The sequence below is a fragment of the Podarcis tiliguerta genome (genome assembly GCF_965153285.1).
Source record: "Podarcis tiliguerta genome assembly, chromosome: 1".
Lineage (NCBI taxonomy): Eukaryota > Metazoa > Chordata > Lepidosauria > Squamata > Lacertidae > Podarcis > Podarcis tiliguerta.
In genome coordinates this window covers 92,196,548-92,219,012 of record NC_139534.1, presented here as the reverse complement: position 1 = coordinate 92,219,012, position 22,465 = coordinate 92,196,548, and the positions used below count along the sequence as shown (strand labels likewise).

Here is a 22,465-nt window from a genome sequence, read left to right as displayed (position 1 = left end):
TGGCTCCCGTACGCTGCAAACCTGGAAGTGAGTGTTCTGGTTTTCGAACATTCTTTGGAACCCGAACATCCGTCATGGTTTCTGCGGCTTCCGATTAGCTGCGGGAGCTTCCTACAGCCAATTGGAAGCTGCGCCTTGGTTTCCGAACGTTTTGGAAGTCGAACGGACTTCCGGAATGGATTCCATTCGACTTCCGAGCTACAACTGTACTTGTCAGCCTCCTTGTTTCTTTGTTTTGTTTTGCAGTTGCATCAAGTTAAAAGAAACGAGAGGTTATCGCTCTCAGAGAAGGGGTATACCTTAGTGCTAAAGCCAGAGCTGGTTGAAGTGCCCTCCTCAGGCGGCGGAAGTGCAAGAGGCAGCACTCCGTTCACCCAACTACTTCTGCTGCTGAGAGGGAGGCCTTTCATGTGCCGTGTTGCCAGTCATCTTCCCTCACCCCAGGAGGAGAAGCCGAAAGAGCAGCAACACTCTGAGATATGCCCTGGCTTCCTCCATGTTTGGCAAGAGCCAGGGTGTTTCTGTGCACTGGTTGCTGGAGGGTGGGGGGAGCCAGTTTGCAACACTGAGGAGCACCCTGGCTCCTGCTGAGTGTGGTGAGAGCCTTGGCGTTCCTGCGTGCTGGTTGCTGCTCAGCTCCCTCCCAACCTTCTCTGGGTAGAGGTGCTGCTTTGTATGCAGAAATCTGCTCACCTCTTGGTACAGCAGTATTGCGGGACAGCAGAGGCTTCACTGGTGCCTATCAGGAACTGGATCCTAGCCTGCACTCTGCTTTGGCAAAGGGGGATGCAGGCTGGGACTTGGGCTGTGCCAGGGGCCGGAGCTGACGGTGGGCTTCCATTGGATCTGACCCTTGCCCATTTGAGCAGCCTGCACCTGGAGTACTGCCTGTTCATTCCAGGTAGGCCTGGAAGAGAACCCTGCCTGAAACCCTGGACAGCCACTGTCAGTCAGTGTAGGTAATATTGGACTAGATGGACTAACCACCCAATGATCTGACAATGTACCTATGTTCCTATGCTTGATGGACCCTCTCCCTCGGTGGTTTTTACTGTCCATTGCTGTTGGGCTGCATTGCAAAAAGTCCCCATCATCTCCAGGTGATAAACTGGGAGAAACTCCTGCCTGGAGAGCACTTGCAGCCAGAAAAGGCTGAGGTACATAGTCCAGTGATCTGGCTTGGTACATGCCAGCTTCAGATCTTACTGAAAGTAGTGGAAATAGTTGGATCTTGCTGCCTTTACCCCCACTCCAGGCCTCTGCTGCCCCTTCAAACATAAGTTACACTGAGCAGGCCTGTTTCCTATTCCCTTCACCTCCCATCTTTCCAATTGCAGCTGCAAAGGGTTTCATCTTGGTGGCCGTCCCTCGCCTTCACTTGAACCAGATGTACAAATTCAGGGTGTGTAGCTTGTTATATTTGTTTGCTTAAATGTGCAAACACTGTTTACTTCGTAGCTTATGTGGTGGTTCCTGCTGCTGTGCTCCAGATTGAACTAATGACCTTGAGAGCTAAATTAAGTAGGAGCCTTTTCAAGCTGACCTATAAAGCCTCTGGTGGCATGGCTGTGCTGTAACGGGCTCTATTATGTTCTGCTTGGAACTTGGGAAGAGGACCAGAAACCCCTGTGTTAAAAAAAAAGAGGGGGGAGGGCCCAAACATGAAGACTAACCATTTTTACAGACTGTGCTAAATTGGTACAAGCCAGTGCTAGTCTTGGATTTTTGAGGCCTATGTTCCGTTTTTATCTCGGCCTATGGCCTTCAACTAGTCACTATTTTTCTCAGCCACTAGTCTCCATGCTAATGTGGAAATAACCATGATCTACTTCATGAAAAGGTGGAAACATAAGTCCAGTTGCATGCCAGAAAGTTTGGCTTGACATGTCATCTGAATCGGGACTTGTGGTTTATTCGTTTTCAGCATCCCTCCCTCACCGTAAGTCAGACTCTGGCTTGCTTCCATATAGTGCAGGACCAGGAGAGGAGTGCTGTGGCAACTCTTGAGCAGCGTGCGCTAGCTTGGTGCTTGTTTACGTGAAACCATTGTTTAACTATGGTTTAATGCAACATACAAACCGGGCCATGCAAAATCATTCCACTGTTCTTGCAATCCTTAACTGGGTGAACCAGTTTTTTGTTTTTTGTTTAATGAATGGAAGTGATTGTGTCCACTTTAGATGCAAAACGTGTGTGGGCTTGATAGTGCAGAACAAGTAACTATTCAAGTAGTTAGGAATGGTTATTCAGGTTGCAAAGTTAGCTTCCTCATTTCTACAGTGCGAGTCCATTGATTCATAGTTGCTCATTGTTAAAGACCCAGAGGGCGTGCTTCTGCTTAGTTAGGAGAAAGCAAACTGTATTCTTCTATGATCATGCAAATTCTTCCTTGCAGTACCTGAACTGCATAGGGCCATTTCACACATAATAATAGGCAAGCCGGTTACAGTGCTCTCAGTGTACCTGTTCAGTACACATTCATCCTTTACTTTTTTTTTTTTAGTGTGTGCCTTAGAACATAGGGTGTGAGATGACTGTAAACTTTCAAATTGAACCTGAAGTTGGTGCTCTGGGGGCTTCATAGCCATTTGTATAAAGGATGAGGAGGATAAGCTGACATCCTTATTTTTAAAGCCAAAGCCTTTAACATTGCTGAATCTTTTGATACTAAGTTTGTGACAACTTCAAATTCTGAGCAGTTGCATGGTACCATCCATCTATAGGAATTAAGTCATTCTTGCTTCTTCTCTCTCATTGCCTTCTTCCCTTCTGCATGAAATGCATGCAAATTGCCTATGCAAACTCATTTTGTTTGCTTGATTTATTGAATGCATGATTCAAAGTGGCACCAGCTTACTTGCAATGCTATCAGTTTTGATGATTGATCTGTGAACCACCCTGAGACCTCTGGATATAGGGCAGTATAGAAATTTGAAGAAGAAGAAGAAGAAGAAGAAGAAGAAGAAGAAGAAGAAGAAAGTGGAAAGCTACTCCACACACTATAGTGGAATCTTTGCCTCCAGCATTGCAAGCAAATGGACGTTTTTATTCACTAATGAGCGTCCAGGTGGTCAGTGCTAATGCACTACTGAAAGATGATTCGTGCTGGTTGCTTAGCACAGGAACTCTCTGCGGGGAAGCCACCTGTTGCTGAGCATTTCCCATGATGCTTTAGAATGATTTTGGCATGCATTTAGAGTTGAATTTTGTGCAAACTCTCCAAGGTGAGGACCCCCCCCCTTTCGTTTTCTTACAAGAGACAGAAAGCTCCTTGTAGACGTTACTGAAATACTGACCAGGAGGAGATTTGTGTGGTGTATGTAAGTAAAACAATCTATCCATTGTTCTGTATTACTTGCCTGTGGGGCCTTCTGTTTAGCAGTGACATGACAAGTAAAATCGTCTACAATATTAAAATGGGTGCAACCTGGAAATCAAAATGACAGATGCTAAGGTGGGGATGTGACACACATCTACAGGAAATTTTATTGTTTTGGACAGAACATCCAAACCCTGCCATACTCCAAAGTCAATTTTAGAGATCCTTACCATGCTTGCTTGCATTTAACTGTGGCACAACTTGTGCTGACTGAAGTGAGAGAAGCGGCATGATAATAATACCTTAAGGCCCTGTGGGTCCTTTGTATACTAACTTCAGTTTTCACATCAAAAATGGTTCTTAAATGTCAGAGATGATTTATCAAAGCATATTTTCTAACAAAACTGTGGCTGTTCTAAGTGAACTTCTTAATTCCAGCATGTAGATATTCCCAGATTCAGTTAGGAAGTGGAGAGATGGTGGTGGTGGTTTGGATTTAAGCCTGGGCTTGGGAATTTCTCATCCGGTGATGGGTCAGTGGTAGAGCGTCTGCTTTGCATGCAGAAGGTTTCAGGTTCAATCCCGGCTAGGAAGGACTAGGAGAGACCTGTCTGTGAAAACCTGGGGAGCACTTGCCAGTCAGAGAAGACGCTGAGTTAGGTGGTGCAATGGACTGACTTGGTATAATATAGCTTCCATGTTAAGAGGAAAACCATTAGTACGTAAGTACGTAATTTCTGTAACATGTGAAGCGGTGCTGAAATGGCAAGAAACCCATTTATTTTCAAAGTGTGTGCTCTACTGCTGTGATTATATCCCTGTGTTACTGCATGGAGCTGGATGGCAGTAAATACAATGACTTTCTTAAGCATTTCACTGCTAAGCTGACTGGCTGTACACTAAGCAAAAGCGAAGAGGCTGGTTGTGATGTGCCACTAGTCTTTGGCTCCCGTCCCCCCCCCTTCTGTTTTAAAAGGGATTCGGTATCTTCAAGGATTGTGCATTCTCTCCTCGCCCCCCACCCCCTCCAACCAGCTGTACATGTAGCACGGTCAGCATTTATGCTGAACAACAGATGTGGGGAGGGGCTTAAGTCTCAGATGTTGGAAGGGCACTTGGCGATAATGTCCCCTCCTCTATAAGAAGCTTTATTCAACAGGGAGGAAAGACGGGAGGAAATTGCTTGCAGCTGAGAGGGAGATTGATGCAGGGCTTGTGCGAGAGTGATTAAAGGAAGTACATGGAAAGAGATCTAAAAGGATCAGTGTTAAAAAGGCAGGATTGGTTGAGCTAACAAGGTGAGCTGCAGCACCTTTTGAGATCCATATTAGCTGATTCAACCCATTCATCCACCTTTCACAGATTCTTAAAAAAAATATTATTATTATAGCATTGCAAACCCTCGGGAAGCTGATGTATTCACCACCACACCCTTCTTCAGTCAACATACTGTGTCAAATATCTTCTTTAAAGGCCACTTCAGGCAAGATATTTTTTCTCCGTGGATAAATAATTCCAGGTTGGAAGAAAGGGTGCACAGACTGTTGTATAAAAATTATTACCTAACTTAGTGCTGTTCTGAAATGGGGTGTGTTGTGTGCTCTCAGCAAAACAACTGTATGCCTGAGCATCACACAAGGGCAGGTCTGTATATAATTAAAGCCATAGAGACCATCTATGCTCCAATAAACTAAGGTATAAGCCCCCTACGCCTAACAGACAGTACCACACTTAGGAGCACAAAGCATGGGCTCTGCTAGTGTTGGTCATACAGCTGCCAGAGATAACTGTCTTTAATGTAGTGATGCTGAGTTCCAATGAACTGGAAACATCAGCTGAAAATAGCCATAGTTAAAGAGAAATAGCTTTCAAAAGTCCCTTTTAGGACTGAACAGGATAATGGTGCTATTACTCACTCTTTTATATAGTCTTTTCCGTGAAGAGCTTCTACTTAAGGAATTACTGTAGAATCACACTATTTATTATATTTGTTTTTGTGAAATGAGGCAGTTTGATACTACAGCTGTTTCACCCCTAACCACACAACACTTCATTTCGCAATGCTGTGATGTAAATTTGAGTTGCTGTTGTTGTGGGTTGAGTTTTCAGTATGTTTTGTTGTATTAAGTATTATATATTTTTATGCTGTATCTCTCTCTGGAAGATTTTACTAAAGAGCAGCTATAAATTTATCAAAATAAACAAACTGAAGACAGTGTTTATTTATTAATGTAACAAAGCAGCCAACTGGACAATCTGTTTAGCAGGTGAAATTCCCTTCCATAGGAAAGCTGCATTAACTTAGCACAGTTCTGGTGGATCTTGTCCCATTTTCTATTTAGATGTTCCTTGACTGTTCATTTCTAGTTATGAGCACTGATATTCCGGTATGAAACAGAAATAATCAGCAGAGGGAAAGGCAGCTTTCATAATCAAGGGGTGACTAACAGTCATAAATCGTAGCCTCTTCATTGCTCTTGCAGAAATGACTCCAACAGTCTTTTAAAACTACTGAACATTAGTTATAGGAACAGTTCTTTAGACTTTTTTCTAACTCCACCAGATGCTTCATTTTTCTTGATTTTTATTCCAAAGCTTTGATTTGTGGCTGCTTTGCTGCATGTAAATTTTCCTTTCTTGTTCATAGATTCCTATTTTATTTTTGTAGTTGTGCATAAATAGAAATTTGGTTGATCTGCAGGAAGGCCAGGTACTTTTGACATAGAAACATATGTGTAGAGCAGGAATGGGGAGACTTTGGTCCTCTAGATCAGGGGTCAGCGAACTTTTTCAGCAGGAGGTCAGTCCACTATCCCTCAGACCTTGTGGGGGGCCAGACTATATTTTGAAAAAAAGAAGAACGAATTCCTATGCCCCACAAATAACTCAGAGATGCATTTTAAATAAAAGCACACATTCTACTCATGTAAAAAAACCAGGCAGGCCCCACAAATAACCCAGAGATGCATTTTAAATAAAAGGACACATTCTTTTTATGTATATATAAATTTTTATTAGTTTTTTAACATACCATTTTCAACAATAATTAAACATACTTTTACATCTTACTCAATTTTTTGACTTCCATCAGTCCTGTCTGAAAATTTTCCAATTTAATTTCTTAGTATGCATTTCTTACTTTCCCTATTACATTTAAAACTCATAACCAATATCTCTATCTTTTTCTACTTTGTAACACTTCATATATTTCTCCTTCCAAAACTTCTTGTAGTCCTATTAGCGTAATTTGTTGGTTGCAATTGCTCTTCAAATAGTTCATATACTTCTTCCAATCTTCTGTAAATCTCTGGTCCCGCAAGTTTTGAATCCTTCCTGTCATTTTGTCCAATTCTGCATAGTCCATTAATTTCGTCTGCCATTCTTCTTTCGTCGGAATTTCTTCTTGCTCCCACTTCTCGGCTAACAATACTCTTGCCACTGTTTAAAAGGACACATTATACTCATGTAGATTCCCGGACAGTCCACAGGCCAGATTTAGAAGGGCTGGATCCGGGCCCTAGGCCTTTGTTTGCCTACCCATGCTCTAGATGTTGTGGGATTAGATCTCCCGTAGCCAAATGGAAAATGATCATGGGAGTTGTAGTTCAGCAACATCTGGAAGTCCAGGGAACCCAGCCCAAGCTGTTTTTGTTTGCTCTGGATATTTTTAATTTGAAAACCTGGGTGTATTTCTGTTACTGCATCTAGAGCTTAGATTCAAGCCCTGCAGTGGGGAGAAGTGTGGCTTCTGGGCATATCTGGCTGGGGATTGTCTATAGAGGGTTATATGAAACCCTCTCTATCTTAATCACTTTCCCTATCTCAGGTTTTTGTAGGCCAGGCTTATTTGCTAGTCTGATAATCAAGAACAGCCTTCCCCAAACAAGTACCCTCTAGCATTCTTCCTGACCACTGGCTGCAGCAGATGGGAGCTATAGTCCGAAACATGTGGAGGGCACCTGGTTGGGAAAAATCTGATCCTGTTGGCTACATGCCACCTTTGCTTCGCTTCACTCACAAGGCCAAAGCAGATTAAATATGGAGGGCGTGACTATATTTCACACACCTGTGCTTTCCTCTTAAAATAGTGGCTGCAGAGTGAAGGAGGGCAAGTCAGGTTTTGGACCACAGGGTGTTGGCCAGGTCTAATTCTTCCCTTCTGTGCTGCTGTCCGAAGTGGAAAGCCCCTTCCATGAATGTGATGTTCCACCATCAAGCAGAAGTTGTCATTGGCACCATGAGTGGGCAGGGAATGTTTGGGTCAGATAACATGTAGACCACGATGTATAAGCTAACCAGGGGATGAGGAAACCTGGTGGGTTGATAGGTAATGAGGCCTTTTTCCTGATGCCACTTTGCTCCTAGCTGGTCTCTGATACCCAGAGGTGAAACTTTTGGAGAAGTGCTTTGTAGGTCAACGGGGCAGGGGAGGAGGATGCTACAGGGGGGTGTTGTGAGTGTGGGCAGGCTTCAGTTGCTACCACCCATTTGCCTTTTTGTTCTTCAGCATCAGTGCTTTGCTTTCCCACCTCTGCTTTCATGGGCGTAGTGGCCAGGATTTTTGTGGGGGGTGGGGCAGGACTTTTGTTGGATAAGAACCGAAGTGATTGGTCAGTAAGTTAAGTATTTCTATTGTTTAACTTGATCTAGGGGGGCAGCTGCCCCCCCCCGCTACACCCATGTCTGCTTTGGTTTCTCTGTGGGCTTTTATACCCCAGGTATACAGATTCAGTACACAGAATTTGTTCAATTGAAGGAGGAGCCTGTTCCCTTGACGTTGCTGGATGTTGCCCACCATCTCTGACCCATTGGCCATGCCTGCATGGGCTGATGGGAGTGGGAGGCCCAGCAATGCCACAAGGACCACAGGCTCCCTCATCCCTTGGCTAATTGATCAGAAAGGTAGTGTAATGGGAATGAGAGGTGGAGAACAGTCGTGCTCTGAGAGGCTGGAGTGGTGAGAATCAAGGTTAAACATTGTGAGGGCACAGTGGGAAAAGGTGGGCCAAGGAACACATTTTCTCTCAAATGTGTCCTTCTCTGCTCTCCACTCTTCAGGCAAACTTTTGCAATGTTTTAGCTGCCTCAAATTGGTGATAAATTGGCAGGCACACCCACGCACACATTACAGTGTCAGCTGGTAGAGTGATTGGAATAGAAGCTGTCAGTATTTTGTATTACACCCCCCCCCCTTTCACTGCCACCCCTGCTTTTCGTGTGTGCAAGAGATTCATAATACATAAGGGTCTATTGGCTTTATGCAACATAAATGATTGACATCCTCCAGCAACTTCACAGCACATTCTACTGCAGTGGGTTGGTTGTGTGGACTTTTGATGTGGGAGAGCTGCACCTTGAAATCTAAAAGGAAAGGAGCCCTTATAACTACTTGTGTCTGCGTGACAGAGAAAGAAAAGGCTGGGGGGGGGGGGAGAGAAAGAAAAACCCATTGTGATGCAAAGCATAATAGTCAGCTAAGAATTTGCACTTGAAATGCTTTGAACCTGGTCTGAGATATTGATTTAGTCCATGGTTGATTGGGTTCCATGCATGAAATAATGTAAAAAATCAAAGGCTTGGATCACTTCTTAGAGAAGCTGGCTGCTAAATCCCATCTTCTTGAGGGTTGCTTGAGAAACAGAGAATTTTCAGATATTATTATCTGGAGAAGGGTTATCCGCAGGCCTCGGTTGAGGAAATTTGCTTATTTGCGTTGTAATCCTCTATATGTTTACTCCAAAGTCTTTCCTTCTGAGGATGCCTTCACAAGGCAGTTTATTGTGGAAACGATGTTCTCATGTATGCAGTGTCTGAGCAGTGTCTACAAGGCACCATCTTCTTCAAAATACTGTCCCATATTCCTCAACCCATTCCCAAATTAATCCAGTGTTAATGTTTCCTTGTCTCCCCCCCTTAATTTATTGGATTTTCCATGAAAATGTTAAGCCAGTATTAAATGGGAAAATAAGAAGAATAATGCAGCACACAGAGAATGGGACTTCCTCTCCTCTCTCCATGCCGCCTTCAAATTCTGTTCCTGAGGGTCCCTCCTACATGGGGGGGGGGGCACTGAAGGGGAGCGAAGACAAGGAAGAAGTTCAATTGGACAAGCAGGTGCTTGCTGCATAAGCGGGATGGCAGCATTGTATACAGCCCCATGTTTTTTCTCCTCTTTCTTTACCACAGGTGTTGTTGGGGGATGAGTATAAAAACCCTCTTTCTAATTAACACGTTTAACACTGGTTTCCCCACAAGCTTAGGCATCCTTTGCCTTGACGTGCACCAGGGTTCCTACTTTGCCACCCTCCAAATTATAGCAGATTTATCTTAAGTAGCTGTGATCCAATCAAGTTTGATTGAAAAGACATTAATATGGGATTGAAGAGCAGCAAGATGTGCATTGGGAAGGAAACACCACCTGTCTTCTGTTGGAGGAGAATGGTGTTGAAGTACCAGCCAGAGTAGGCAGTACTGACCTAGACGAATCAGTTGTGGGGGAAAGGCAAATTCCATCCCTAGGGTTCATTAGGAGAGGAATTGAAAATAAAACTGCCAAAATCATAAGAACATTATACAAATTTGTTGTATGACTGCATTTGGAATACTGTGTGCAGATCTGGTCACCTCGGCTTAAAAAAGGATATTGTCAAGTTGGCAAAGGTTCAGAAAGGGGCAGCTAAAATGATCAAGGGGGTGGAGCAACTCATCTATGGGCAAAGATTGCAGTAGCTGAGCCTTTTTAGTTTTGAGAAAATGTAAGTAAGAGGAGAAATAGTCTAAAAGTTATTGGGTAGCAGGTGATGTGAGAGACCACTGCCTGAGAGATGGTTCCTTTCAGACTAGACAATACTGGGCTAGAGGGGCAAATGTTCTGTCCTTAAGGCACCTTCTTAGGTGATGGACGCAATTTTTGTCCGTGTTGTCTCTGTCTTTAGTTGTGCTTCAAAGGCCTGCAAAACTTGATCAGAAGTGATAGCAGCATCAAAAGAAATGTGTTCATGCCACGGGCAACAATGGCTCTGATAAGACCTCTGGCTTTTCCAGCCTGTCTCCAGCCTTGCTATAGGCTTGCTTTGTTCCTCTTTTAATTATAGCCTCGTCCAAGTCTTATAAAAGGGTGGTTGGAATATGTTTGCCCAACTCCTGAGAGAGAAAATGGGACTGCAGGTGGGAAAGAGGAAAAATTGAAAGATCCTCTTGCGATGTTGCAAAAACAAAACAAAACACCCAGCTATTTTGAATTGGAAAATACCAAACAGAAGGGTGTGCATGTTTGGATGTGCATTCAGGATGGAAGTTGAAGCTGCTTATTTTCTTCTTCTTCCCTAACTTGAGTAACGTATAACTTAGTCTCCACGTTTCATTTCCTTCTCAGATCTTTGTGATGAAAATGGAAAACACCAAACCCTATAAAACAAACACACACGCACACATCCTAAACAAGCAGAGAAACCTGGTTGAGTGCCAGCCCTTTTAGCATCCAGCTTTAGCTCCAAGTGAATACATTACAGATGTGTTATAAGATCCCAAAATGAAGGCTTTACAGTGGAAATGCTGACAGCCCCCCTAAGCGGAACAGCACACTGTAATTAGCGTTCTTCGGTGAATGTGCCAAATGAAGCCCAGCAGTGCTAAATGTAACAGTGCAAGCTTTTTGTTGTACAGCTGTATTAGGATGTGCATTCTGACAGTAAATTGCAGTCTGTGGAACGTTGCGTGTGCTGCTATTCTTCCACAGATCTAACTGTTACCACTTGCAATGGAGGAAGGGTGAGCAAGCGCACACCTTTTTCTGTCCAATTCATCTGTAAGGTAAAGGTAAAGGGACCCCTGCCCATTAGGTCCAGTCGTGACGACTCTGGGGTTGCGGTGCTCATCTCGCTTTATTGGCCGAGGGAGCCAGCGTACAGCTTCCAGGTCATGTGGCCAGCATGACTAAGCTGCTTCTGGCGAACCAGAGCAGCACACGGAAACGCCGTTTACCTTCCCGCCGGAGCGGTACCTATTTATCTACTTGCACTTTGACGTGCTTTTGAACTGCTAGGTTGGCAGGAGCAGGGACCGAGCAACAGGAGCTCACCCCGTCGTGGGGATTCGAACCGCCGACCTTCTGATCGGCAAGTCCTAGGCTCTGTGGTTTAACCCACAGCACCACCCGCGTCCCTAATTCATCTGTAGCAGCTTGTAATTGAAACTGTAGGGCAGCCTGACAGGTCTTGTGTCTAGAGCAGGGCAGTCCAGCATGCAGCCTGGGGGCTACATGTGCCCCTCAAGGCCCTTTTTGACAGCCCTCTGCAGCATTTGACACACATACCCCAGCCCTCAAGCTGCCTTCTCAAAGCTGGATAAGCAAAGTCTGTGATATGGGAAGGAGGTGTGCGGGCTCTGACAAGGTCTTCGAGTCCTCTGGTTTTCTCCCCAAAGTCTAGTTAGGACTTGCTCTGAACCAGCTTTGGGAAGAAGATGGTAGGAGGGCTCTAGGACCTAGCTGGCTTTTGGAAGGCAGCACGAGGGCTTTAGGGCATGGGGCTTTCACATTTTGGTCTTGTGCTGCCTTGCACCCGTGCTACAAGGCAGTGTATGACCTGCAGGATCCATGTCGAAGTACTCTTTCAGCCCACTTGGTATGAAAGGTTGGGCCGCCCTAGTCTAGAGTGTGTTTGAGGGACTGCTTGTACTGTGTCTGCAGCATGGCTGATTCCTATAAACTACCAAGTGCCTGTGCTTCTTCTCTGCTCACTTTTCACCCATCCTGCAGGGCATGGCAATTCCACAGGTATTTCAGGCTGTGCAGTCAGGGCCGTTAATTGACCAAACCACTAGTTTGTGTAAGTCTGTGCACAGCTCATCAAAGATTGGAAGGAAATATGACAGAGTAGCCTGTGGGAGTACATGTTCATTTTTTGTATCCCAGTGTAGTCTCTGGTCAAATAGATTTTGCGGGGTTTTGAGGGTCCAGAGGTAGTTGAGTGAGCTGGCATTTTGAGTGAAATGACAGAAATGCCTGACTGCTAGAAAGATGTCTCCCAATGTCTCACAGACCTTGTTAAAATCAAGCATTGAAAATGAAGTAATCACATTCCCTTCCAGGATGGCTAAGCACTTCATGAGTTGCACTTGCAAAAAGTAATTTGCCCATATGTTACTGATGTATGCATAACTTATTTGGTGCATTTGAGAGGCATATCTGTTGATTACCGCGAACACAGTCTTTTCTTACTGAGTTAAGGAATGAAATTATTGATTGCATTACATTCTTTGACCTGGAGGCATGTGTGTTACGGCTACAAATCTTGGTGTATGATTGGGATTTGCCAGGAATATTTTTGTGTTGTAAAGCTTGTTGGATATTGCCTGTCTCTGGAGTAGGTGGTGAAGGGAGGGGAGTGACTATGGGCTAGTTTAATGAAAATGCAAAAACAATACGGAAAATGGCAGCTGGTTCCCCCATGTGAGAACAGCCTGGTTCATCTAACATCTTAAATTTTAAATTTATTTTTACGGCTATTAGCCCATAAAATATGTACAAACATAAAAACACAGGGACATAAAAACAGATATATCCGACAACAGATGAACACCACGATGCAAGGATGGGTCATTGAGCAGAGCCAAGTGACAGCTTAGGGCCAGGAGGGCTCCAAGGGACGGATCACAGAAAAGGAAAACTGAAGTCGAACTCCGACATGCACTCTCATCATAACAGTCCAATTAGTTTTGATGTTGTTGTTGTTGTTTGGTGGTTTTTGAGTGTGAGATAACCGCATTCAGAAATCTCGCCACCTGCAGAGTTACAGAAGGATCTGTATCCTGCAAAAGCAGTGCGGCGTGTGACCCAGCAGGCCTGCCAACCAAGCGCAGTAAAGCGGGACCCAGGAATTTAGCCCTGGCTATGCTATGTAGGGGACAGTTGAACATTATATGTGAAAGAGATTCAACAGTTTCCCCGTCACACACGCATAGCGGAGACACCAAACCCTTGGAAAATCTGTGGTTCAGCAGGTTCGATGGAAAGACATTGAACCTTGCACGAATAAATGCACGTCGGTGTGGTACTGATGAAAGAGATGACATGTATGATGGAAGGCCAAGTGGTGGGGTTATTCCGTGATACCTGGGGGAGCAGACACCCCCACCCCTGGCGAGGTTGTGTTGATTTTCAATGTCCGCTAATCTTTGCTCAATAAGGCTTTTGGCTGAGCGTAAGTTCATCTTTAAGGAGTCCGCTTTTTCATATGCCCATGTATCTCATTGCATGAAGTAATTTGATGGTTCAGGGTGCCTGCGAGAGTTTGTGATTTTCTGCTTTTACCTAGGATGTGGGAGGCCAGCAGTATTACTAGCTTCGGATTTCTCAGGGAGAAGGCGGCCATTCATTTCAAGTGAGCTGTCTCTGTAGCATTATATAGAATAAGGAACTCTTGAGGTGATTTCTCAACCTTTTCCAATTTGACAATATACCGTATATGTTGAGGTGAGTTGAGCAGAGCTATACGCAGCATTCCAAATGCAGTGGTGCCATACATTTATATAATGACATTCTGACACTGGCAGTTTTATTTCCAGTTCCTTTCCTAATGATTGCTAGCATGGAATTTACCTTTTTCACAGTTGCCTCATACTGTGACAACATCTTCCTCAAGCTCCACTATGACTCCCAAGATCTCAGTCCTGCTCAGTTAGTGTAAATTCAGACCCCATGAGCGTATATGTGAAATTAAGATTATTATTTTTTGTTCCAACATGCATCACTTTACACTTGCCTACATTAAAATTGCATTTGCCATTTTCCTGCCCATTCATATAGTTTGCAGAGGTCCTTTTGGAGCTCTTCACAATCTCTTTTTGTTTTAATAACTCTGAACAATTTAGTATCATTAGCAAACTTGGCCACCTCACTGTTCACCTGTGATTGTTTAATCAAGAAGAAGTTTAATGAAGAAGTTTAATGAAGAAGTTAAAATGCACAGATCTCAATACTGATCCTTGGAGGACTCTGCATCAATCAAGTCTTTATTACGGCCATAGATCAGCATAAGGGAGGGGGTACAATCATTTAAAATTTGAAAAATGATTTGAAAAACTAAAAAGAATTAAAAGTCTTTAAAAATCTAAAGGAAGCTAGGAAAGTCTGAAAGAAGGGTTAGGAACATTAGACGGGAGTGGCAGATCATAAGAGGTTGGTATATATAAGACTATAGCTATCAATCTACAGAGCACTGTGATACGAGTGCTCATTAAATCTAGTTTGCGGCACAGGTCATTGTCCGACGAATTTTGAGCGCTGCTGTGCGGAATCTGGCAACATTGTATGTTGTAGCAGGGTTGGTATCTGAAAGCAACTAGAAGGTACATATAGAATTGTCCTGTGCACACCTTGCAGCAGTGTTGGAGGACTCTAATTTCTACACCCTTCCAATAAACTATCCCTTTATTTGTACCTATCCACAGTTACCTCTTAGCTCTTGCTTGCATGGCTGAATACATCCTCCAGAAATACATACTGGCAGAAAGAACAATGCTTGTGTTTAATTTTCTGAAAATCTCATTTCAAAAGATATGCTGATTTTGCAACATGGTGGGATCTTTATCTTCTTGGCTTTTCCTTTCCTGCTGCAAGGCATCCAGCACAAGAGAATATGAACCCTATGACACAGGGGTGGAGAGAAGGAAAAGATTGGCAGCAGGTTTTGAAACCCTTTTCCCTTTAGGAATCCAAGCTATCTATGCTATTAACATATGAAGAAAGGACTTAGGAAATTCTATTGGAATGGGAAATGATCTTGCGAAAAGAAATGCTGTTGTAACCAGGCACCTTCTTGGGTAAATCTGGGCAATCAGCTCCCACGGGCGTCTTTAGGTGTTCCTTAAAGCTGGTTAGCAAGGCTAAGTGGGGGAGACTTTCCTTGTTTTGGAAGGCTGGAGTCCCTAGAGGACAGCTTTTAATAACCACAAAGATTAATAACTGTGCCACCCATCCCTACAGGCTTTTTGGAAATGTGACAAAAGATATAACCCAACTATTGTAACTAAAAACAGAAGAGTCAACATTCAGTCTAGTAAAATCTTGCAAATAATGTTGTTGGAGGAATAATGTATGTGCACCAAAAATAAAAGCCAAACACCACTTTGCTAAAGCACAGGGGAAAGGAGCATTGAAAACATCGTGCTGCAATTCTATAGGAAGCCTTTTGCTAGCATTTATTAATACATTTTCTGCCATTTGCTGTTCTTCTGACCCACGCCGACATGAATTGCTCCCTCATTTGTTTGGCTACTTTGCCACTGTTTGGCAGGCAGGATTCAAGACCCAGATTGGCAGTACATGAATGTGTGTGATGCAATGGGCAGGTTATTAGGTCTGGGTGTACAAGTCTCGGGTTCAGATTTTTGCTCTTCATGTATAAAGCTAATTGGCTGGGCTTGGTTAAGCTATTTTATCCAGTCTCTAATTGCAATTGTGTGATTGCAATGAAGTGATTTTTAAAAATCTGCTAGTAATATGTTTAGAAATACAGTGGTACCTCAGGTTACATACGCTTCAGGATACAGACTCCACTAACCCAGAAATATTATCTCAGGTTAAGAACTTTGCTTCAGGATGAGAACAGAAATTGTGCTCCGGCGGTGCGGCAGCAGCAGGAGGCCCCATTAACTAAAGTGGTGCTTCAGGTTAAGAACAGTTTCAGGTTAAGAACGGACCTCCAGAACGAATTAAGTTCTTATCCCGAGGTACCACTGTAACTCTTACCTGGCTGGGAATATTAGATTCAGAGGTTTCAGGCAAAGGAAGTATGAGCCCTATAACCTTAAAGGAGGGATGCAGGTTGCGCTGTGGTCTAAACCACTGAGCCTCTTGGGCTTGCTGATCAGAAGGTTGGCGGTTTAAATCCCCACAATGAAGTGAGCTCCCATTGCTCTGTCCCAGCTCCTGCCAACCTAACAGTTCGAAAGCATGCCAGTGCAAGTAGATAAATAGGTACTGTTGTGGTGGGAAGGTAAACAGCATTTCCATATGTTCTGGTTTCCGTCAGTGTTCCGTTGTGCCAGAAGCAGTTTAGTCATGCTGGCCACATGACCCGGAAAGCTGTCTGTGGACAAATGCTGGCTCCCTTGGCCTGAAAGCGAGATGACCCATAGTCGCCTTTGAATCTGAATGCTTTTACATATCTCTTGGGGAAGCTACATCAGACACGCAAAAGGGATTTGGGTGGGACCAGCATGGTCCATTGCTTGGTAGTTTTCTTTTTTATCTAACCTCCCTCCCAGTATTTCCCATGCTTTTCTGCTGGTTCCAGTTACTGTGATAGTTTTATAAATCTCCTTCTCAAAACACTGGCTATGGACCAGCTTGTTGTTGTTGTTTTTGTTGTTTTGTTCGACACAGAACCTACTAAATATGTCTGTCAGCTCTTGACACTTGATGGCATCTTTGTTGATTATGTGCATCTTCCAGTCTCCACCGAAACAATATATATTCACACACATGCACACAAATTGAAGCTTGTGGTTACATGAAGTTGAATTCAATCTGCATGAATCTCATTTTCTTTTTTTTCTCTTTTTGACTAGGTGACCTTGGAGAAAGTGCTGGGAATCACCGTCTCTGGAGGCAGAGGATTGGCCTGTGATCCAAAGAGTGGTCTCGTTGCTTATCCAGCTGGGTGAGTCATTGAGGGTGTTACACAATGGATGCACGTTGTCAGCCTAAAGGTGCAGCTTATGCCAAATCTGTCGTGTAGCAGAGTGATGCATTTTATAAGAGCCTCATAAAACTCCCTCCAATTATGAGGAACATCAGCAGGGGTAGGTTTAAATTGCTGCAAGGAAGACTCTTTACCTATCATAACTAATTAAATTATTCTCTAGGGTTCCTCCTCTAGCTCTTAGCTAAGTGTTAATTTTTTTAATATAATAATAATTGGATTTGGTACTATGCTGAACATGGACATGATGAAAATGTGAAAATTAGATGGATTCTGGCTGCCTGTTCAATCAGAAGATGCTCCATAAGACTGCCAGTTAGTTTTGTGATGTGTGAAGTTTCACGGGCAGTGGTTCCTTTGTTCATGCAGAGAGAGAGAGAACCTGATCACTCATTTGATTCTGGAGCTTCCACTGTTCTTTCCAGCTTTTATTTAAGTGGGTCCAAACGATTCTTATTATCTCAATAATAATCTAGAGATAAGCACTAGTATGTAGCTTGGGTTGGCTTGTTCTCAGTAAGGGTTGGATGCAGTGGCAAAAGCTTCCAGTGGTGACTGTGCAATGCTGCTTTTGTTTGCCCTTTCTGAGTGAATCTTCTGTTAAGATTTATGTACATGAGAGGGAACTGGAAAAGCCCTGGGTCCCACAGGCCTATGAAGCAGAGGCAAGGCTCTTCCCACCTGCCTTTTCCCTTCCAATCTCCTAAGGACAACAAGCTCGCTCACCCCTTTGAGGGAATTCAAACTGGCTGTGCCCTTCCTATCAGGAACCGTATCTTTGCCTGCTCCATGTTTTGGCAAATGGGGATGCAGGCCGGGGCTTGGGCTGTTCCGGTTGGCAAAGCCAATGGAGCCGACGGTGGGCTTCCCTCGGATCCGCCCCTTCCCCATTTAAGCAGCCAGCACCTGGGGCTCAGCCTGTTTGTTCCTGCTCCGGGTTTCCCCACCCAGCCACCCTCGGTTTAAGCTGATAGCCAATGACTTTGCTGTGGCTATGGTGGTCGCCATCCTTTAAGGGGCCGGGTAGGAATTTGCCCATCGGGCTAATTGGCACTGACCCGGTGGTTCTGCCTACCACATAGCAATCATCACAACTGGTTGGGCATTGGGGCAATCCTTTGCTTTGGATGGAGGGGAGGTTGTAGACTCCGCCTGCCCCTCCAAATGCTGGGATCCCCCTTAAAGGGATCTGGGGGTAGTGGTCATGTCCACATGCTCAGGTGGGGCCAGGGCCGAAGGCACTCCCCCAAACAGCGGTCCCTGCAGGGGTCACCCTATTTGATATAAGTCTTAAGACCCCCCTGTCTGGATTGACCATGCATCACTTCTGTGGGTGGGCCGGAAGTATTTAGATTGCCCCATGCCCAAACCTCTTTCAACTATAGTCAATAAAGTTGGGGCCTGTTCTGACCGAAAACCAGTCTCATTGATCTCTTATTATTTGGGTTGGGGCATGGGAAGTCTGATGCCTGGTCCTGCAAGCATGCTGGGGTATAACCATGGAACTGAACAACTGTCTCTGGTGCTCTTGAACTTTGTCATCCTCGGCAGAGTGATGTTTTGGACAGTCAGACACAAATGAGGACAGGTGGGAAACTCCCTCTTCCGCTGAGAGACCTGATGCTTTTTGCTCCATAAGTGGGGAATCGAGAGTTTAAGAGGGGTGAAGTACGTAAGTCCATGTTGGAGGCAGATCTCTAGGATCTTCAGGAATGCCTGAATACAGCTTCCTTCTATTTTTTTCATGTGCATAAGGGAACAGGAGCTGGAAAAGCTGACAAAGGTGATGCTGAGTGCCGAACAGTGATTCTAGAGCTTGATAGATATTTAGTTTGTTTTGGCATATAGTTTTGCTAATGCATCTGGGTGCCTATAATTAGTTTGGAGTGGGAAGAGAAGAAATTGAGGCCAATCTTAGAAAGCTGCCGGTTTGGCAACAATATGCCTATTAATGCGGGTAGCACAGCAATCATTTTTGTCATAGCTAGGCTTGCCACGTGACTGCCGTTGAGAGAAGCTTTTGTCACCCTGTGTGGTTTTTAAGCTTACAGTCAGTGCTTAGCGATATTTAATTTGCATACATTTAAACGAGCTACTGTACAATTTGCTCACATGCTGGGCCCCCAGAAAAAAAATTGGTTCCTAGGATGCGGCTGTGGAATCTGAGGTATGGGTGTAAGAAAAGGGCTTGGTATGAGTACTACTGTCGTCTACAAGTGCTTAAAAATTAAAAGCCACCAAGATATTCCAGGTCCAAGCCAAAACTTCTACCCATGGCATTTCTCTGCTGCTCTTTTAAAGTTCTGTAAACCCTTTACACAAGAGTTGCAGTCTAAATGCTGGAAATGTTACATTTGAGGTGGAACTGGAGGTGTCCTCACTTTGGATGTTTGAGGGAAGCTAGAGGAATGCTGATAAGATCACAAGATAAAAACAACCCACTGTTAGAGCATGGAGGAGATGAAAGAGAGCCCTGTAGCAAATCTAAATGAGGCAAGGCCAAGCATACTGGAATCTTCCATCTCCCCACCCCAAAGGAAGTGTGCAGGAATCAAAATGTTGTGCTTGCTTTGAAGCCATGTCTGATATCCCTTGTTCTTGCCTTTTGGAGAGATGATGGCTCTGGCATGTCTTGCTTCTGCTGCAAACGTGGTTTTTTTTATTTAGGTGGATTGTCCATAGCAATAAGGTGGAATATTCCCTGCCATCATTATTGCAGTCATCCAGAATGCCTTGCTGTTTTCTCAATTATTTATGAATGGTTTTTGACTACGTGTTGTTGAAGGCATAGAAAGAGCACTGCTGGATCAGGCCAAAGGCTCATCTAGTCCAGCATTTTGTGCTTCTCACAATGGCCAACCAGATACCTATGGAAAGCCTGAAAGTAGCATCTGAGTGTAACAGCACTCTTCTCATTCCCAGAAACTGGTTTCGCTTAGAATATTATGCATTTGCTGTTATAAAAGTGTGATGATTCTTAGCCTTACTAATTGAGTATCTGCTCACAGTAGATTTTTGAAATATGGAAGTTTTAAATGCTGGAGAGGCGGTTGCTTTACTGCTTTGAGCTGTGGGGCAGTTTTGCTTCAAGTCAATGTTTCTTTTGGATTCTCTCTCAGTGGGCACGTATGCAGCTTCCTCCCCCTACACAGTAATGTTTGGGTTGCAGTAGAATGGCAGGAATTCTTTGTTTTCCATTTGATAAGCAAGCCTGTGTTGCAGGTGCGTGTCCTTCCTTTGTATTGTCTTAAAAATCCAAGCCAATGGCATTTTAACAAAGTGTGGGGAAACTGCAAAATTCTGCTGCAGCTTTTGGCTTTTTCAGAAGTGTGAAACTGGTAAGAGGAATTTCCTGTGAAGTTTCTCTGAGGCATTTCCTGTGAAGTTGCACATCTATTAAACAAAAACTAATTTGCTGGCAATTTCCATCATCAGGAAGAACGTATGCCAAGTGTGAGTCTAATAAGTAGTGCCAAAACATTATTTTGACTCTGTTTGAAATGATTTGGGGAAGTTATGTGGTTAAATGATCCTGCTTAATGGAATCAAGGTGGTATCTTTCCCCCATGGCCCATTGCATAGGATTCCTGTCTGAAGCCTAGTCTTTCTGTGCCTTGGCTGAACAGCCGCCTGCTTCCATGCTATGCCTAGCTGCTTTGTGATGCTGATAAAGTTTGCCACTGTCAAGACAACGCTTTGTGTTCAGTTTATCCTCTGCAGTTGTATTGGCCCAAAACACACAAGAGAAACAGTTTGCAGACCTAATTGGGTTGCAAGGTCAGTTTGTTTTATTATCTTGTTCTCAAGGGATTTATACCTTCTTGGCACTATGCAGGGAGGAAAGAAAAAAGGGGGAAACGCCATTGGCTTCTGTCACTGGCTTCTCTTGAGTGTTCATTTTGAGGCTTCCTTTAAACTCTCTCTCTCTCTCTCTCTCTCTCTCTCTCTCTCTCTCTGGCAATGGGAAGCAGAACACTCATTCTTCTTGATGTGCATTTTGCTGTCCTGAGCCAGAGTACAGTGTCCTTGGCCCTGCATGGGTGCCTGCCATATAGCTCTTAGCATATGCTTCAGTTCTGATCTGTTCGTCTCCAGATACCCTGCTAGTTGACTCAACATTAATTTAAATCACAGGGCAGTCTCCAGATTCAACTCCCTTGCTGCTCTAGCCAGAGGGCTAAATTATGTAACAGTGCTTTATTTTTTACTGTGTTTGAAAGCACCAATTTTTATTTAACTGTTAACGTGGATCGATCCTTCAAATGTCTCAAATCTCATGAAAGTACCACCAAAATAATGCTATTATGCTGTTAGATTTATTTCTGTTTTCTCTGTTCCTTTAAATGTATGTGAGCTACATTACACTTGAATACTGTACTGGCTTCTGCTGAATAAAAGTGCAAATCCTAATAAAACTAGATTTGCAAGCTATATTTGTTTTACACACAATTGTTAAATGTCAAGTGGGCGATATGGAGGTTTCTAGGTTCAGTAACAGCATCTGCTGGGGAAACTGTGGTCCCGTCCCCCCCAATATTTGTCACCTCTGACCTTCTTTGAGATCTGGCCCTCCTGCCTATTAGACTCGAACTTAAGCCACAGAGTGTTCATGTGCATTACTTACAAAAGACTGTTTTGAAGGATTCTCTGTTTGAAGGATTGTCCCGTTCAAGCCCATATTAAAAATACAGAATCCTTAAGAAGGGAGATCATGATCCTTGAATTTGCCCATCAGCAGGACAGTGGACAGAGGAGGCACAGAGGTCACTTTATCACAGTCTTCCCCTTTATATTGATGTATTTCTGTTCTAAATTACAGTACATATTTCCAAATGTGCATATACAGACTTTTATGCAAATCTGCCCTCTCATCTCTCTCTCTCTCTGTGTTGCATTTCTTCTTTTTTGGTGATGTGTGAGTTAGGATTGCCAAATTTCAAACAGTGAAAATCCGAACAGAAAAGTTGCTGAGTTGCCATGCATCCGGATTTTCCCAGACGTTTGCCTGATTACTGCCCAGAGATTGCTGCCGACTGCAGTGTTTCGGATACGTCTGGGAAAATCCGGACGTATGGCAGCCCTAGTGAGTGGCCTCTTATTAAGCCCTACTTCAGAGTCTCCAGGTAAAGGACTAAAACCTGAGGGTGAGGAGATGGCATCGAGAATCCTGGTGCCAGAAGCTGACCCACCATGCACCACACCTTTTTGTTCCCAGGTTTTGCTGTGCAAGTGTTTGGTTCAGAGCCTCTGGGGAATTCTCTGCAGTCCTAGAAGTGCTTTTCTCTCAGCCTCGCCCCCCTGAAAGCATTAAGTTATTTCTCGAGATCTGCATGCAGGCTTAATTCTTCTGTGCCCAACACACAGTTTTCTCTTCTCTTTTCCTCTCCTCTTTTATGTGCCTGTTTTGAAAAATTAGAGAAGTGATTGGTTTCCTATGACT

The 22,465-nt window shown here is 43.9% G+C and overlaps 1 protein-coding gene across 11 annotated transcripts in view; it reads left to right on the top strand.

Annotated features, from left to right (window-relative positions):
• MAPKBP1 (mitogen-activated protein kinase binding protein 1) overlaps window positions 1–22,465 on the top strand; it is a 119,496-nt gene that overhangs the window by 24,431 nt on the left and 72,600 nt on the right. For all 11 annotated transcript variants that reach the window (XM_083449686.1, XM_083449692.1, XM_083449693.1 and 8 more), the window contains exon 3: window positions 16,892–16,983. In XM_083449686.1, the coding sequence (XP_083305812.1) occupies window positions 16,892–16,983 (92 nt within the window). The remainder of the gene's footprint in view (window positions 1–16,891; window positions 16,984–22,465) is intronic.